Here is a 17557-nt window from a genome sequence, read left to right as displayed (position 1 = left end):
TTCCGTACCTGCCCGAGGCTTCCAGGGCTGGGCCTGCCATAGCCAATGTTCCCTCTAATTTTACAATTATAGGTGTGCTCCACCCTCAGTTGTAGCATAGCTGAGAGGCAGAGAGGAGTTTAAAGAACAAATCATGTCAAATCAATCTGATAGCTTTCTTTGATAAGATAACAAGTCTTGTGGATAAAGGAGAAGCGATGGATGTGGTATACCTAGACTTTAGTAAGGCATTTGATACGGTCTCGCATGATATTCTTATCGATAAACTTGGCAAATACAATTTAGATGGTGCTACTATAAGGTGGGTGCATAACTGGCTGGATAACCGTACTCAGAGAGTAGTTATTAATGGCTCCCAATCCTGCTGGAAAGGTATAACAAGTGGGGTTCCACAGGGGTGTGTTTTGGGACCGTCTCTGTTCAATATCTTCATCAACGACTTAGATGTTGGCATAGAAAGTATTCTTATTAAGTTTGCAGATGATACCAAACTGGGAGGGATTGCAACTGCTTTGGAGGACAGGGTCATAATTCAAAATGATCTGGACAAATTGGAGAAATGGTCTGAGGTAAACCGGATGAAGTTTAACAAAGACAAATGCAAAGTGCTCCACTTAGAAAGGTAAAATCAGTTTCACACATACAGAATGTGAAGAGACTGTCTAGGAAGGAGGACGGCAGAAAGGGATGTAGGGGTTATAGTGGACCACAAGCTAAATATGAGTCAACAGTGTGATGCTGTTGCAAAAAAAGCAAACATGATTCTGGGATGTATTAACAGGTGTGTTGTGAGCAAGACATGAGAAGTCATTTTTCTGCTTTACTCTAGGCTGGTTAGGCCTCAACTGAAGTATTGTGTCCAGTTCTGGGCACCACATTTCAAGAAAGATGTGGAGAAATTGGAGAGGGTTCATAGAAGAGCAACAAGAACGATTAAAGGTCTTGAGAACACGACCTATGAAGGAAGGTTGAAAGAATTGAGTTTGCTTTGTTTGGAAAAGAGAAAACTGAGAGGGGACATGATAGCAGTTTTCAAGTATCTAAAAGGGTGTCGCAAGGAGGAAGGAGAAAACTTGTTCACCTTAGCCTCTAAGGATAGAACAAGAAGCAATGGGCTTAAACTGCAGCAAGGGAGGTTTAAGTTAGACATTAGGAAAAAGTTCCTAACTATCAGGCTGGTTAAACATTGGAATAAATTGCCTAGGGAGGTTGTGGAATCTCCATCTCTGAAGATATTTAAGAGTAGGTTAGATAAATGTCTATCAGGGATGATCTAGACCAGAGGTCAGCAACCTATGACACGCAGCACGCTGGGGCCTGCTGGGACTCCAGTGTGCCATTAAAAATCCCGCCAGTGCGGCAAGCCACAGGGTCCATGCTCCGGGGCCAGAGCGTCCTGCCAAGTGCAGCAAGCCCTGGCCCCTCCTCATCTTCCCCCCCTTCCCCTGGAGCCCTGCCGCTGCGCACGCAGCGCTCTGGGGGCTAGGGCTGCGCGCTCCCACGGGGCAGCGTTTGGCTCCGCGGGAAGGGAAAGATGCTCCCCACTCATCTGGAGCCCTGCCTCCGCGTGCACAGCATTCTGAGGGGCGGGGATGCATGCACGGCGGCAGGGCTTCGGATGAGCGGGGAGCCTCATGGTAGGGGGTCTGTGGCCAGAGGGTGGGGGTTGGATAAAGGGTGGAGGCAGTCAGGGGACAGGGAGCAGGGTAGGTTGGATAGGGGGGTGGGATCCCAGGGGGGTGGTTACGGGCGGGGGTCTCTGGAGGGGGCAGTCAGGAAGCAGGGGGGGGGTGTATGGGGCATGGGAGTCCCAGGGTCTGTTAAAGGGTGGGGGGTGGATAGGAGTCAGGGCAGTCAGGGGACAGGGAGCAAGGAGGGTCCTGGGGGGGCGGTTAGGTTGGAGGGGTCTCTGGAGAGGGTGGCTTAGGGGACAAGGAGCTGGGGGGGTTGGATGAGTCGGGAGTTCTGGGAGGGGCTGTTAGGAGGCAGGGGTGTGGAGAGGGGTTGGGGCGGGCAGGGAGGATTGTATGGGTCGGGAGTTCTGGGGGTCCTGTCATGGGGCGGGGTGTGGATAATGGTCAGGGAAGTCAGGGGGCAGGTAGGGGGTAGGATCCTAGGGGAGCAGTCTGGGACAAGGAGCAGGGAGGCTTAGATAGGGGATAGGGTCCTGGGGGGTAGTTAGGGACAGGGGTCCCAGGAGCGGGTAGTCAGGGGACAAGGAGCAGGGGGGTTGGGGTTCTGAGGGGGCAGTCACCCAGCCCTCTGCCCTGAGCCTTGACCCCCCCCACTCCACAGCCCTCTGCTCTGAGCCCTGCACCCCTACACACACCCCAGGCCCCTGTCCTGAGCCCTGTACCTCCCAGCCCTCTGACTCCTTCAGCCCCCCATGACCCAAGCCCTGACTCTGGCACCCCCACCCTAAGCACCAAACAGGAGCTCCTGCACCTCCCCTCACATTCCCACCTGCACCCCTCACACCCAATGGGAGCTGCCCTGGTAAATGCCCCCACACCCAAACCTCCTGCCCCAACCCTGAGCCCCCTCCCTCATTCTAGCTCCTGGCCAGACCCTTCACCCCCAGCCCTGTGCTCAGTGCACTCCAACTCTCAGCTCAGTGCAGAGAGAGGAAGAGAATGGGCCAGAACCAGGGAGAAGGTAGGTATCCACTGTATGTGGGCAGGGCCGGGACCCCAGACCGGCAGCGGGGTGAGAGGTGCCAGCAGCCGGGATCCCGGCTGGCAGGAGCCAGTGGATGGAACCCCTGAGCGGCAGTGGGCTGAGCCACTCAGTCCACTGCCAGTCTGGGGTCCCGGCCTCTGGCCCCGGCACACCCCACTGCTGGTCTGGGGTCCCGGCCTCTGGCCCCGGCACACCCCACTGCCGGTCTGGGGTCCCATCTGCCACCCCCGCACAGCCTGCTGCCAGTCTGGGGCCCTGGCTGCCACCCCGCATACCCCACTGCTGGTCTGGGGTTCTGGCTGCCGCCCCCACACAGCCTGCTGCCGGTCTGGGGATCTGGCTGCCGGACCCTTCCCAGCTGGGGTCGCGGCCTCAGGCCTCGCTCAGCTCACTGCCAGGCTAGGTGAACAGAACCCCAGACCAGCAGTGGGCTGAGCGGGCCGGCAGCGTAAGATCAACATTTTAATTTAATTTTAAATGAAGCTTCTTAAACATTTTGAAAACCTTGTTTATTTTACAATACAACACTAGTTTAGTTATACAATACATAGACTTGTAGAGAGGGACCTTCTAAAAACATTAAAATGTATTACCAGCATGCAAAACCTTAAATTAGAGTGTATAAATGAAGACTCGGCACACAACTTCTGAAAGGTTGCCGACCCCGGTCTAGACAGTATTTGGTCCTGCCATGAGGGCAGATGACTGGACTCAATGACCTCTCGAGGTCCCTTTCAGTCCTAGAATCTATGAATCTATGAAAACAACTTGCTTTTTGTTCCTGTGGCTGCGTTTCTCTCAGCCCAGGCAGGTCACAGGTCTTTTTTGTAAAGTAGCTGCCCTGACTACTTGTTTTCAGTGGAGTTTATGAGTTGAGCTACAGGGAGCTTGAGCATATCCAAAACCGCTACACCCAGTTTCAATAACTGCTGGGTGTGCAATGTAAGGAGGAGATTTTCAAAAGCACTCGAGGGATTTAGGAGCACAAAGCACAGTCACAGACTTGTGCTCCTAAATCCTATAGGGGCTTTGGAAATTTTCCCCTTAGAGAAGGCAGAATTATTGTCCCTGTTTCACAGATGGGGAGCTGAGCCCCAAGGCGATGAAGTGACATGCTCAAGGATGCTGTAGCACAACTGAGACTTAAACCTCAATCTCCCAGAAGTCCCATCCTAGGGGCTTAACCATGAGCCCATCCTTTCCCCCTAATCAAACAGCTTTTCTCGAAGGAGGGATTCTTCTGCTTCTGAAGGATGCTGGAGGAGTTACCTGGGCAAAGACTGTTACTGCAGGAGCCTAGTGTGCAGCACTGACCAATGGTGTCTCCCCAACAACCTGCTCAGAGCTGAGCATTGGTATCTCCCCAGAACCTTCAGCCCCCTACTAACAGCTTGTTTACATGGTTACTCCACTCCCAGCCCCTTTACCCTCCATGATGCTGATGCTACCCCGATGAGTCTTCTCCAGCCCTGTGAGATGAGGCAGGCCCCGTCTCTCCAGCATGAAAGTGATGATAGGTGCAGAGAGCAAGAGGAGCAGGACCAGGACACAGCGAGCAGCCCAGATGACGAGAGACATGACTGGCTCTGCAACATGGAAAGAGACGTGGTGATAGCTGTCTGTAAAGCCGCATGTGGGACTGCAATGCCACCACTAGACACAGAACAGCTGTCTTAGCTCCCGGACTCCTAGCTCTAAGGGGGGATCATGCTGCAGGGGGGCACGTTCCCCCTACAGGAGGCCTAACCGATGGAAGCTGTTGAGAAGGCTTCTCCTTTTGCGCCAACACAGCCCTGAGGGGTTGGAGGAGCAGGGAATGGCCCAGGTTTGCTCAGGCTGCACTGGGACTCTGTGCAAAGGCCTCACAAGAGCCAGCGACAGATGCAGCAGTCCAGACTCTATTGCCCCTTCCAGTGTGGCTGGCAGTTTACTACGGGGGCACAGGGGCAGCATGAGGCCTTGGCATGAGCTGTGTCCTGAGGAGCAGGTGGAAATGGGACGTAAGCAATGCTGTGGAATGTGCTGCTCCTCTGTTCTGGGGGAATTGCACAGGCAGAGCCCAGTCCATCAGGGGTGACTGCGCTGCAGGACGAGGAGTTACCTGCCCTGGTATGAGTTTGGCTCAGACTTTATGCCCTGAGGTCAGAGCTGGGGGCACAGAGCTGGGCTGTGATAATCAGGGTGTGACAGAGCAATAGTCCGGTACCTGTACGGGTCGGCTCCTCCCCTCCTCTTCTATTGCTCACGCTGCCTGTGGGACAAGATCAAAGAGAATCGCACCGTGTGGGAGAGACGCCTGCAGCCTCCGCAGGGATGCGCCTCCCAGGGACAGACAGAGCAGTTCTACCAGCCACTGGGGTCAGATCCCTGGTGGGTGTAAATCAGCTTCACTCTACTGGAGTCACTGGGCCAGATCCCCAGTAAATTGGTGTCTCTTTTTTGGAGTCCATAGGGCTCTGCCAGGTTACACCAGCTGAGGAGCTGGTCCCTGGACTCTCTCTCTTGCTCTGAGTTTCACACTGAGTTTCCCCACTGCAGACTCAGTGAGGACGTCACTGTTCATTTAACAAACTATAATTTCATTGATCCCTGAGACCTTTCACTGAGGTTGAAGCTCCGTGGGGGTGAAAATGCCCCAGGAAGCCGTGAGCCAGGATGAGAGTTGCGAGGTGTCCAATTTCTGACCAAAACACCTGGTTGAAAAGGGACACTAGGGGCTCTGATCAGCAGTGCTGATGGAGCTGTTAAAAACCTGGTTGGCAGCACTGGGGGGGCTAAGGCAGGCTCCCTGCCTGCCGTGACTCTGGGTAGCTCCCAGAATCAGCAGCAGGCTCCTACATGAAGGGGCAGCCAGGGGGCTCCATGCACTGCCCCCACCCCAAGCACCTCCACATAGGAGCCAGAGGGGAGACATGTTGCTGCTTCCAGGAGCTGCCTGAGGTAGGCGTCACATGGAGCCTGCATCCCCTCCTGCTCTCCATGCCCCTGCCCCAGCCCTGATCCCCCTCCTGCCCCCTGAACCCATTGATCCCATCCCAGAGCACCCTCCTGCACCCCAAACCCCTCATCCACAGCCCCACCCCAGAGCTTCCCACCGGAGCCCTCACCCCCTCCCACACCCCAACCCCCTGAGCCAGCCCAGTGAAAATGAGCAAGTGAGTGAGGGTGGGGAGAGTGAGCAATGGCGGGAGGAGAGGATGATGTGAGAGGGGGCGGAGCCTCAGAGAAGGGGCGGGGCAGAGTGTGGGGCAAGGGTGTTCTGTTTTGTGCAAGTAGAAAGTTGGCAACCTTACCTAGGATTTCCCTGCCCCTCCAATCAAACATTCTTGTCTGTGGAGCACCCTCAGGGATCTGAATGTGCGGGAGACCCCTGCACCCTGCAGACAGCCTGGGGCTCGCCTGGTGGGCAGAGCGGGTTGTGTGATAGGCTGTGTGCACGGGAAACATTCACAGATGTCCCTGTGCCTGGGGCAGCACCACGCCTAGGCCCTGCTCACACCCAGTGCTGAGGGTTCAGGGGAGTTAAGTGCTGCCTGGCCCTGGGGCTGGCCCCTCTGCGCAGGCCGGGTTTCACTGCAGAGAGCTGGGTCTCCCCCTGGTGTAAGTGCGGCAGGCAGAGGAGTTACCCCAGGGGTGAGTTTGGCCCAAAGTCTCTAAGCAGAGAGGAGAGAACTGGGGGGACAGAGGCAGGCTCAGATCCCCGGGGTCTGGCCCAAGAGTGTCTCCGTGAGCTGTGGGGTCTGACTCCTCTCCACTGCTGCTCGCCTGGCCTGTGCACTGGGGACAAGGAGAATCTGGGTCTGTCAGGGCCTCCAGGTGACACTCAGTGTGTGAGAAACGCCACTGCGATGGCTGAGCCCAGCCCCCTACACCAGTCAAATGGGACGTGACTGTTCCCCAAATGGAAACCTCCCCAAAGGAGATCAGTGACTGGCTCTGCGATACTTCCCAAATGTTATGCACAATACGGCATTTGGCAGCCATCTCCCCATGTGTAGAAGTTGTGTGTGTGAGCATGGACACCCCACAGGGCATCTTGGAGTCTGTGGATGGCCCCAGACTATGAACCATGAGATCCTGTGCTCTAGGCCTACATCTTCCAATAAGTGTTATTAACTTCTCTGTGTTCGTCACAGACCCTAGTAAGAGCCAAGAGCTCATGCCTCTAAAGTAAACCCAACCTCATTCAGCTAAATCTTCTGCTCACCACCAGTCATTTAGCTATCTGCCTATGGATTCTCCTTCTTCCAAGGCATTGGATGATTTACTCACTTTGCCACTCACCTCTCTTACCAGTAATGCTGAGGTGCTGGGCAGGGCTGAGCTTGGATCTGGTCACCCGCTTGTTGCTCTCCTTGATCTCGTACCCGCAGGAGTAATTGCCAGAGCTGCCCATGGACACCGCATGGTCATAGCTGTAGGAGACATTCTTCTCCAACCCTGTCTGGGAGAAAACCTCCTCCCCATCCTTACAGAAGATGACGTGGGTGGCTGGGGCCTGCGAGACCACAGAACACTTGAGCTGCACGGAGTCGCCCTGTCGAGCAGACGTCTGGCTCAGATAGAGGATGGGGGCAGGGAGAACACCTGGGAAGTGGAATGGGTCAAGAGGTCAATGGGACCTTCCGTGGCCCCTGTTTCATGGGGATCCCAGGAGGCAGTTTGCCAAAGGAAGTTGGATGCCATGGAAGCAGTTGCTAAGGGTATGTCTATGCTGTAGTTAAAAACCCTCTGCTGGCCTATACCAGCTGAGTTGGGCTTGTAGGGCTCAGGCTCCAGGGCTGTTTACACGTCACAGGCCAGCCGCTGGCATCTAACTGCAGTGTGGACGTACTCTGCCTGCTCAGGAGCCGCGGGGTGTGTGCAGTGTCTCTGGAGCAAGCTCGTATTTCAGCACAGCTGGGTACTGGGGGGATAATGTCAGATCTGAGACTGTCAGCCTTTTGGAGCAGGAACCAGAGCTTCACATAGGGTTGCGCAGCACTTGGCACGATGAAGCCCTGATCCCTGAAAGGGGCATCATGGGGGCATGGTAATAATAGTAATAATAATAGCAGCAAAGAGTCCTTTGGCAACTTATAGACTAACAGAAGTTTTGGAGCATGAGCTTTCGTGGGTGAATACCACGAAATGCATGTCATCCGACGAAGTGGCTATTCACCCATGAAAGCTCATGCTCCAAAACTTCTGTTAGTCTATAAGGTGCAACAGGACTCTTTGGTGAGTTACAGATCCAGATTAACACGGCTACCCCTCTGATACCTGAGTAACAATAATAAGCTTCTGTAGTTGGAAGCCTTTTCTACTAGTACAAATCCCTCTGGCATGATAGATAGATAGATAGATGAGTGAGTGTGTCTGGAGACAGAAAGACAGATGGACTCACCGGGAGCTGAGCAGATCTCCTGGCTGCTGGGACTCAGCGCTGGGAACAGAAAGGAGATATGTGGTTAGTGCTGGAGGTAAAAACTCTCCCTATTCTAAGGTCTCTCTTCAGGGACAAAAACTGCCTCACTCACACAGACCTTGCTTGAGTCGGCCTGTGCAATGGCAATAAGGAGAATCTGGGACTGTCAGTGCCTCCAGGTGACACTCAGTGTGTGCAATGGCTGAGCCCATGCCCCTACACCAGATAAATGGGACATGACTGTTCCCCGAATGGAAACCTCCCCAAAGGTATTCCCTGAGTGGCTCAATCAGCCCAGCCAAATGCCATGCATTTCCCACACAAAGTCGTGGAGCCTGTAGGTGGCATTCAGCTACAAGCCAGGACATCCTGTGCTCGAGGTTGAGCTCTTCTGCTGAGTGTTAGTAACTCCTCGCACACTTCACAGCCGTTAGCTCATGCCGCTATGGTATAGGTGACAGGTGTCATTCACCCCTTGTATGGATAATGAAGAGTTGCACATGGTCACTTGAGGCTGTGCTGGGAATAGAAGGGAGGGTTTTCACACAGCAAGCCCTAGTCAAGTCTACTTGGTCTTGGTACCTGTAAGAGGGAATTTGCCAGATTTATGTGCTTGGTTGTGCTGCCTCTAACCACAGTCTGCTCCCAGAGCCAGGAAGAGAACCCAAGGGTCCTGGGAACTAACATCACTCTGCTGTCTCACTAACAGTTGTGTGACTCACCAACAACGTGGGTGCTGTGTCTTCAACTAAGGGGTGATGCAAATGGAGGATAACAACTCAATTATTCTGCTCCTCACCCCTATCACTCAGCTGTCTATCTGCCTCTGGATTCACTTTGTGCCAGGGCATTGGCTGATTCACTCACTTTGAGCTTCTGCTTGGTGTGGAGCTCGCAGCCCCGCCCCATGACCACTGGGCTCTGAGTGGGGCGGAGCTCAGGGGCCCCGCCGGAGTTAGGCTGCAGCGCTGTCTGGGGATGCTGCTTGATGTGCTGAGGCTCCAGGAGGGGGCCGGAGATGGGATCCTCAGCCGTTCTCTTTGGGGCCCTTGTGGAGCCCAGGGCCTGGGGCAAATTGCCCCACTTTCCCCCACCCCCCGGGCGACCCTGGAGAGTTGTAGCTGTTGCATGACTGTACCAGGAGGCACTATAGACAGCTGCAGTCCACAGGGCCCTGGGATGGAACCTGGAGTAGAGGGTGGGCCCGGGTTCCCCACCAAACCTCCCAGCTCCTGATCAGACACAGGAAGAATTGACCTGGACTGTGGCTTCTACCAGAGAAGAAGGTCTCAGGGCTGTTTTCTGATCCACAGGGTGAATTTGTGAGGCCAGCAAATCTGCCAATAAGCGCAGGACCCACCAAGGTAGAGGAGGAACTTTGTCACAGCAGCAAGGAGAGACCTGGTGGGACAGAGCTGGGCTACGACCCCAGATGTCTGGCCCAAAAGCCATCTTTGTGAGCTGTGGGGTCTGACTCCTCTCCACTGCTGCTCACCTGGCCTGTGCAATTGGGACAAGGAGAGTCCGGGCCTGTCAGTGCCTCCAGGTGACACTCAGTGTGTGAGAAACACGGCTGCGATGGCTGAGCCCAGCACCCTACACCAGTCAAATGGGACATGACCATTCCCCGAATGGAAACCTCCTCAAAGGAGCTTCCTAAGTGGCTCAATCAGCCCAGCCAAATGCCATGCATTCCCCACACAAAGTCCTGGAGCCTGTAGGTGGCACTCAGCTACAAGCCAGGACACATTGTGCTTGAGGTTGACCTCTTCCACTAAGTGTTGGTAACTCCTCGCACACTTCACAGCTGCTAGTTCATGCTGCTATGGTATAGGTGACAGGTGTCATTCACCCCTTGTATGGTGTGACAGACCCAGACCAGTGGGGTACAGGAGTCTGGTAGAGGGCAAATATACTGGTCACTGGATGAGTCGTTTTTTGTTCCCTGAGTGACCAGAGCAGGGGCTGCACTAGAGTAATCAGGAACCTGCTAGAACCAATTAAGGCAGACAGACTGATTAGAATACCTGCAGCCAATCAAGGCAGGCTAATCAGGGCACTTGGGTTTAAAAAGGAGCTCACTCCAGTTGGGGTGGGGGTGGGGAGAGGCATTGCATGTGTGACGAACTAGGAATGTTCTTAATGTTTTCTCTGAATACTGTGTTGGTGCCTCAGTGTCCCCATGGCAGTTCTTAAGTATCTGGCAGAGCAAAGGGCCAGTGCACTTAAATGCCTGACACTCTGTCTCCTAGCAACTGATGGCCTGGGCCCCTCCTCTGCAAAGGTGCCAGCTGAAGGTGTTGGAGACAAAGGGATCAGGTGACCTCCTGGCCCGGGAAAGGAGCTGAGCAGAGAGGAGGGGCTGGGAGGGGTTGTTAGTCTGGAGCTGGCTGGGGTCAAGGGTGGAGGGCAGACCTGGGGGTCTGGCTCACTGACCCCCAGAATGGACCCAGCCGAGGGGTCCAGTTCTCTGTACCTACAAGCTCTGTTTTAGACCCTGTTCCTGTCATCGAATAAACCTCTGTGTTACTGGCTGGCTGAGAGTCACGTCTGACTGCAAAGTGGGGGTGCAGAACCCGGTGGCTTCCCCAGGACCCCGCTGGGGTGGGCTCGCTGTGGGAAGCGCACGGAGGGGCAGAGGATGCTGAATGCTCCAAGGAGAGACCCAGGAGGTGAAGACCTGTGAGCTTCTTGCCGTGAACAAGTCTGCTCCAAGGGAGAGGAGGCTCCCCAAAGTCCTGCCTGCCGTGGTGGGGAGCAGTTCCAGAGCATCACCCAGTGACTCCGTGACAGCATGGCATGGCATGGCATGGATGTATGTATGTATGTATGTATGTGAGGAGCTGGGAGTGAGAGGCTGTGCTGCTGGAGGACTAAGGAGTACAAGTGTTATCAGACTCCAGGAGGAAGGCCCTGTGGTGAGGATAAAGAAGGTGTTTGGAGGAGGCCATGGGGAAGTAGCCCAGGGAGTTGTAGCTGTCATGCAACTGTTACAGGAGGCACTATAAACAGCTGCAATCCACAGGGCCCTGGGCTGGAACCCGGAGTAGAGGGTGGGCCCGGGTTCCTGCCAAACCTCCCAACTCCTGATCAGACACAGGAGAAGTTGACCCAAACTGTGAGGAAGATCACTGAGGAAAGCAAAATCTGCCAATAAGCGCAGGACCCACCAAGATAAAGGAGGAACTTTGTCACAACAGATAATGAAGAGTTGCACAAGGTCACTTGAGGCTGTGCTGGGAATAGAAGGGAGGGTTTTCACACAGCAAACCTCAGTCAAGTCTACTTTGTCTTGGTACCTTTAAGAGGGGATGTGCCAAATTTATATCCTTGGTTGTGCTGCCTCTAATACTAACCACAGTTTGCTCCCAGAGCCAGGAAGAGAACTTAGGGGTCCTGGAAACCAACATCCTTCTGCTGTCTCACTAACATTTGTGTGACCCACCAACAACGTGGGTGCTGTGTCTTCAACTAAGGAATAACAACCCAATTATTCTGCTCCTTACCCCTGTCACTCAGCTATCTACCTGCCTCTGGATTCACTTTCTGCCAGGGCATTGGCTGATTCACTCACTTTGCTGTTCACCACTCTTACCGGAAACACTGAGGTGCTTCGCAGGGCTGAGCTGGGATCTGTTCACTTGCTTGTCGCTCTCCTTGATCTCGTACCCGCAGGAGTAATTCCCAGAGCTGCCCATGGACACTGTGTGGTCATAGCTGTAGATGACCTTCTTCTTCAACCCTGCCTGGAAGAAAACCTCCTCCCCGTCCTTACAGTAGACAACACGGGTGGCTGGGGCCTGGGAGACCACAGAGCACTGGAGCAGCACAGAGTCTCCCTGTTGGGCGGACGTCTGGCTCAGATAGAGGATGGGGTCAGGGAGAGCACCTGGGAAGTGGAATGGGTCAAGAGGTCAATGGGGCCTTCCGTGGCCCTTGTTTCATGGGGATCCCAGGAGGCAGTTTGCCAAAGGAAGTTGGATGTCATGGAAGCAGTTGCTAAGGGTATGTCTATGCTGTAGTTAAAAACTCTCTGTGGCTCAGGCCAGCTGAGTCAGGCTTGTAGGGCTCAGGCTCCAGGGCTGTTTACACGTCACAGGCCAGCCGCTGGCATCTAACTGCAGTGTGGACATACTCTGCCTGCTCAGGAGCCGCGGGGTGTGTGCAGTGTCTCTGGAGCAAGCTCGTATTTCAGCACAGCTGGGTACTGGGGGGATAATGTCAGATCTGAGACTGTCAGCTCTTCGTGGGCAAGGTCCAGAGCTTCACATAGGGGGGTGCAGAACCTGGCACGACTGGACCCTGATCCCTGAGAGGGGCATCCTGGGGGCATGGTAATAATACTAATAATACTTCTGTAGCTGGAAGCCTTTTCTACTAGTACAAACCTCTCTGGCATGATAGATAGAGGAGTGAGTGTGTCTGAGCACACACAGGCAGACTGACCTGGATCTGAGCATATCTCCTGGCTTCTGGGACTCAGCACTGGGAACAGAAAGGAGATGTGTGGTTAGTGCTGGAGATAAAATCTCCCCCTATTCTAAGGTCCCTCTTCATGGACAAAAACTGCCTCACTCACATAGACCTTGCTTGGGGTCTCCCTCTGGTGTAAGTGCTGCTGGCAGAAGTTACCCTAGAGGTTGGGTTGGACCAAAGTCTCTATGCAGCGAGGGGAGAGCTGTGAGAACAGAGCCAGGCTCAGATCCCCAGGGCTCTGGCCTAAGGGTCATCTGAGCTCTGGGTTCTGACTCCTCTCCACTACTGCTCACCTGATCTGTACAATGAGAATGAGGAAAATCTGGCCCTGTCAGTGCCTCCAGGTGACACTCAGTGTGTGAGAAATGCAGCTGCGATGGCTGAGCCCAGCCCTCTGCATCAGTCAAATGAGACATGACCGTTCCCTGAATGGAAACCTCCGCAAAGGAGCTCCCTGAGTGGCTCAATCAGCCCAGCCAAATGCCATGCATTTCCCACACAAAGTCCTGGAGCCTGTAGGTGGCATTCAGCTACAAGCCAGGACACCCTGTGCTCGAGGTCGAGCTCTTCCGCTGAGTGTTAGTAACTCCTCGCACACTTCACAGCCGTTAGCTCATGCCGCTATGGTATAGGTGACAGGTGTCACTCACCCCTTGTATGGATAATGAAGAGTTGTACAAAGTCACCTGAGGCTGTGCTGGGAATAGAAGGGAGGGTTTTCACACAGCAAACCCCAGTCAAGTCTACTTTGCAAATGGAGGATTGTAACAGTAGAATTTTATGACAAAGCAACCTAATTCTTCTGATCATTACCACTGTCACTCAGCTATCTACCTGCATCTGAATTGGCTTTCTGCCAGCGTTTGGATGATTTACTCACTTTGCCCTTCACCCCTCTTACCAGTAACACTGAGGTGCTTGGCAGGGCTGAGCTGGGATCTTTTCACTTGCTTGTAGCTCTCCTTGATCTCGTACCCGCAGGAGTAATTCCCAGAGCTGCCCATGGACACTGTGTGGTCATAGCTGTAGGTGACCTTCTCCTTCAACCCTGCCTGGGAGAAAACCTCCTCCCCGTCCTTACAGTAGACGATGCGGGTGGCTGGGGCCTGGGAGACCACAGAGCACTGGAGCTGCACAGAGTCCCCCTGTTGAGCAGACCTCTGGCTCAGGTAGAGGATGGGGGCAAGGACAACACCTGGGAAGGCCAATGGGTGAGAACTGTCACTGGGGTCATTGGTGATGCCCATTTGGGGGCAGCCCAGGAGCATTTTACTAAAGGAAATCGATTGCCATGGAATCAGCTTGCAACTGCTCAGGATCTGTCTTATCTCTACACTGCAGTTAAAAAGTGGCTGCTGGGCTGTGCCAGCTGACTCGGGCTTCCAGGGCTTGGGCTATATGGCAGTTTACATGTGATAGGCCAGCCACAGGCGTCTAATTGCAGTGTACATTATTTCTGCCTACACAAGGGCTGCAGGGTATGCACAATGTGTCTGGAGCAGGATCTTATTTCAGCACGGCTGGGCATCAGGAGGATAATGTCAGATCTGAGATTGTCAGCTCTTCAGGGGCCACAGTAGTAGTAGTAATAATAATCATCATCTTCTGCAACTGGTAACCTTTTCTATTAGTACAAACCCCTTTGGAAAAAATAGATAGAAGGGTGACAGACGGACTTACCGGGAGCTGAGCAGATATTCTGGCTGCTTGGATTCATTACTGGGAAGAGAAAGGTGCTGCATGGTTAGTGCTGGAGATAAAATCTCCCCCTTTTCTAAGTCCCACTTCAGGAACAAAAAACTCTCTTTAATAGACTTGGAAAATAAATTATTGATTCCTGTTTTGCTGAAGAAGCAAACCAGACAGGATGTCACATCTGGGACAGAGCAGATTCCATGCGCACACACACCTTGTCTGAGCTGGGACTTCTTTTCCCTTCATCTCTCTAGAGCAGTGGCTCTCAACCTTTCCAGACTACAGTTGCCCTTTCAGGAGTCTGATTTGTCTTGCATACCCCAAGTTTCACCTCACTTAAAAACGATTTGCTTACAAAATCAGACACAAAAATACATATGTGTCACAGCCACACAATTACTGTAGAGCAAAATAAACAAGTCATTGTCGGTATGAAAGTTTAGTTTGTACTGACTTCATTCATGATTTTTATGTAGTCTATCATAAAACTTGGCAAATATCTAGATTAGTTGATGTACCCCCAGAAGACCTTTCTGTGTCCCTACAAGTATGCATACCCTGGCTGCGAACCACTGCTGTAGAGGGCCAGATCCTCAGCTGATGTAAACAGGTATTGAGTCCAATGAAGCTACACTGATTTACACCAGCTGTGGATGTGCCCCAATTGACTCCAGTGGACCAATACCCATACGCCAGCTGGGGATATTGTCCAGTAACTCTCATTCTCAGTATTTCTACTGGTTACCATGTCTCTCCTACTAAAGATGATTTGCCAACTGTCTGGGCCAGGGGCTGCTCTTGGTTCTGTTTCCTCCCCAACTTGCTACAAATTAGCACAGGATTCCCACATACTCACCAGGAAGCAAAAGGCACAGAGACAGGATCATCGGGGCAGTGGGGGGAACCAAGTGGGATGGAAACAGCCCAGAGATTTTAGCTCCTGAAGGGGGCAATCCACTGTCACTCCTTGCTCTCACCTGCGCCCTGTGCCCTGTCTGATTTCAGCAGAAGGGAAGTTCCAGGTCTCTCACTCTGTCTTCCAATCTGCTGCTGTCTGATCCTCAGGGTTGGATGCTCCAGTCAGCCCTGCTTCCTGCTCCCAGGCCTTCTGGGCTTTGTAGGGCTCAGAGAGCAGAAATGCTGCAGCCTGTCTCTGACTTGCTCTGTCCCCTACTCAGGTCTGATATTCATCACCACTCCCTGTTTCCTGCCCCATGCCGCCCCAGTTTCGCTGCTCCAGCCACAGCATCTCTATTTAGGGCTGGAGGATTGAGAACTGGTTTGCATGTTTGAGTATAAACATATCACTGAAGAAACCCCTCCCATCCCGTCTCACTGCCTGGGGATCGAAACAGCCCCCTGGCTAAAGGCAGAGCTGGGCCCGGGTGAAAGGTCACTGTGTGACTGAGGGACCTGAGATGTTGGGTGAGCCTGAACCTTTTGCCTCCACCCTGGTCTCCAGTCCCTGATGAGAAGGACCCAGCTCCCCCAGGAGGTAATTCACCCTCTGGGCTTATGTGGGATATAAATGGGGTCTGGGCCTCATGTAAGACCCTCTGCATGGGGGTGAATTTCCTCCCCCCACAGAGGACACCTACCACCGGACTGCACTGACTTCCCCAAGTCCTTAGTTTCCCCCTACCACATCCACCATTCCCAGCTCCAGCCACTTCTGCCCATCCTGCCCTGACTACCTCCTCTCCCATTCTGGGCTCCCGAGGAGTCTGCTGTTCCTGCTGAGAGACGGGCACCAGGGCACTGCCAGATGGGGAAGAACACAAGGCAGTTGGGAAAGAGCATCCAGAAGTGAACTCTGAGCAGCAGGGTAGCTGAAATCACTGTGACTAAGCAATTGGGGAACCAGGGAAAAAGGCCAAAGAAACATATGGGAAAGAAATAAAAGTCTTGTGAATAGACATTAACACCTTTACAGGAAGCCAAACAGCTGAGAGCCTCAAGGGAAATGTGTCAGGAGTACAAGGCAGAGCTGTTGTGCATAGTATTTTTGCAGAGTGATGCATAAGTGGATTGTGCTGGGATGGAATCAGCTCTGCAGAGCAGCTGGACAGGGGATGTCTGGGCGAGGGTCAGAGGAGCACATTTTGAGAGTCCCTGCTGTAAGCAGTTCCCAGAAGATGACAGAGTGAAAAAGGATAAATATTTGTTGCAATTTAAAAAAAATAATAATTGTTTCAAAACCTTTTGTGCAAAATATTTGTTTTGCTAATTTCCCCCCTTCTTTTGGGAAAATGGAAAAAAGGGAGGGAGGGGAAATCTGAAATCTCTCAAAAAGTAGGTTTTTAAAAATGAAAGTGTTCATTTTTTTTATTTTCCAATTTTGTTTTTAGAAAACTTCAAAAACACTTTTATTTTTTCCTTTGGAAAAATGGAAACTGGAAAAAATGAACGTTTGACAAAAACTCTCACTTAAAAAAAAAAGTTATTTTTAGATCATAACATTTTGGTAGCTCTAGCCCAGAGTGACCCTCGGGACTGTGGTTCAGGCTGAGCTGCTGGCACCCTTGGATGGCAGCCGGGCCCTGCTTGTAGCTCTGACAATTCTGCCCAGAAAGGACCTGATCCAAAATCCCTTGGTGTCAATGGAAAGATTCCACTGACTTCCCTGGCCTTGGGATCAGGCCACCGTGTAAGAGAGTCAGTTCTCTTGTGACAGAGAAATTGCTCTGGAACTTTAACTTGAATGACCCCAACCCGGACTTACCACAGGAACAGGGAACCTCTTCACTATGGGAGAGTGAAGGGGAGGCTGATGATGGGATCATGAACAGTGCATAGCGGCATGTGAAGGAGAACTCACCACATCCCCCAGCCAGAGCTGCAAAGGCAGATACGTGAAGCAAGACCAGCTGCAGAGTGAGTTCCTCCTTCTTCACAGATCCTGCAGCTGCCTCACTCACACAGATCCTGAAAGAAGCAGAGAAACTGCTCCACACCTCAAAGAAATGTCTCTGTGCTAGTGCTTTAACAGAGACTTGAAGGAGTCGAGTGCACAGAGCCTGCACTAAAGAGAGAGATTGTTAGATAGATCAGTGGATAGAGAGATGGCTATGAATGGGCATAGAGAGATAGACAGAGGATGTATATAGGGATAGATAGATACAATATTATTTTTAAATACTGGGCTTGGTTTGTCACATGGTTAAGCACAGATACCAAACTTTCTGGTTTATCTTACCTTGTTTTGGAAGCAATATACACTATACAGTGCACTTTTTTTTTTTAACGGTGAGGATAATTAACCATGGGAAAAACTTATCAAGGGCTGTGATGGATTCTCCA

General features: G+C 52.6%; 2 protein-coding genes across 2 annotated transcripts; both read right to left on the bottom strand.

The window, feature by feature from the left end:
* Positions 1-3095: 3095 nt before the first annotated feature.
* On the bottom strand, positions 3096-17094 carry LOC127036608 (uncharacterized). The gene is made up of 7 exons (XM_050927665.1): positions 17076-17094; positions 13627-13707; positions 11682-11844; positions 8066-8104; positions 6973-7266; positions 4886-4930; positions 3096-4265 (listed from the first exon to the last, which is right to left on the bottom strand). Exons 3-7 carry the CDS (start codon positions 11782-11784, stop codon positions 4075-4077), a joined length of 672 nt encoding a protein of 223 aa, XP_050783622.1. The 5' UTR covers positions 11785-11844; positions 13627-13707; positions 17076-17094; the 3' UTR covers positions 3096-4074.
* LOC127036597 (uncharacterized) lies at positions 11785-15465 on the bottom strand. The gene is made up of 3 exons (XM_050927648.1): positions 15114-15465; positions 13464-14281; positions 11785-12571 (listed from the first exon to the last, which is right to left on the bottom strand). The coding sequence occupies exons 2-3, from the start codon at positions 13828-13830 to the stop codon at positions 12231-12233; spliced, it is 708 nt and encodes a 235-aa protein (XP_050783605.1). The 5' UTR covers positions 13831-14281; positions 15114-15465; the 3' UTR covers positions 11785-12230.
* Positions 17095-17557: the final 463 nt, after the last annotated feature.

Source organism: Gopherus flavomarginatus, chromosome 18 (assembly GCF_025201925.1).
Source record: "Gopherus flavomarginatus isolate rGopFla2 chromosome 18, rGopFla2.mat.asm, whole genome shotgun sequence".
In the NCBI taxonomy this organism is placed as follows: domain Eukaryota; kingdom Metazoa; phylum Chordata; order Testudines; family Testudinidae; genus Gopherus; species Gopherus flavomarginatus.
Note: the sequence above shows the minus strand (reverse complement) of the source record. Positions and strands in the feature narration are given on the sequence as shown.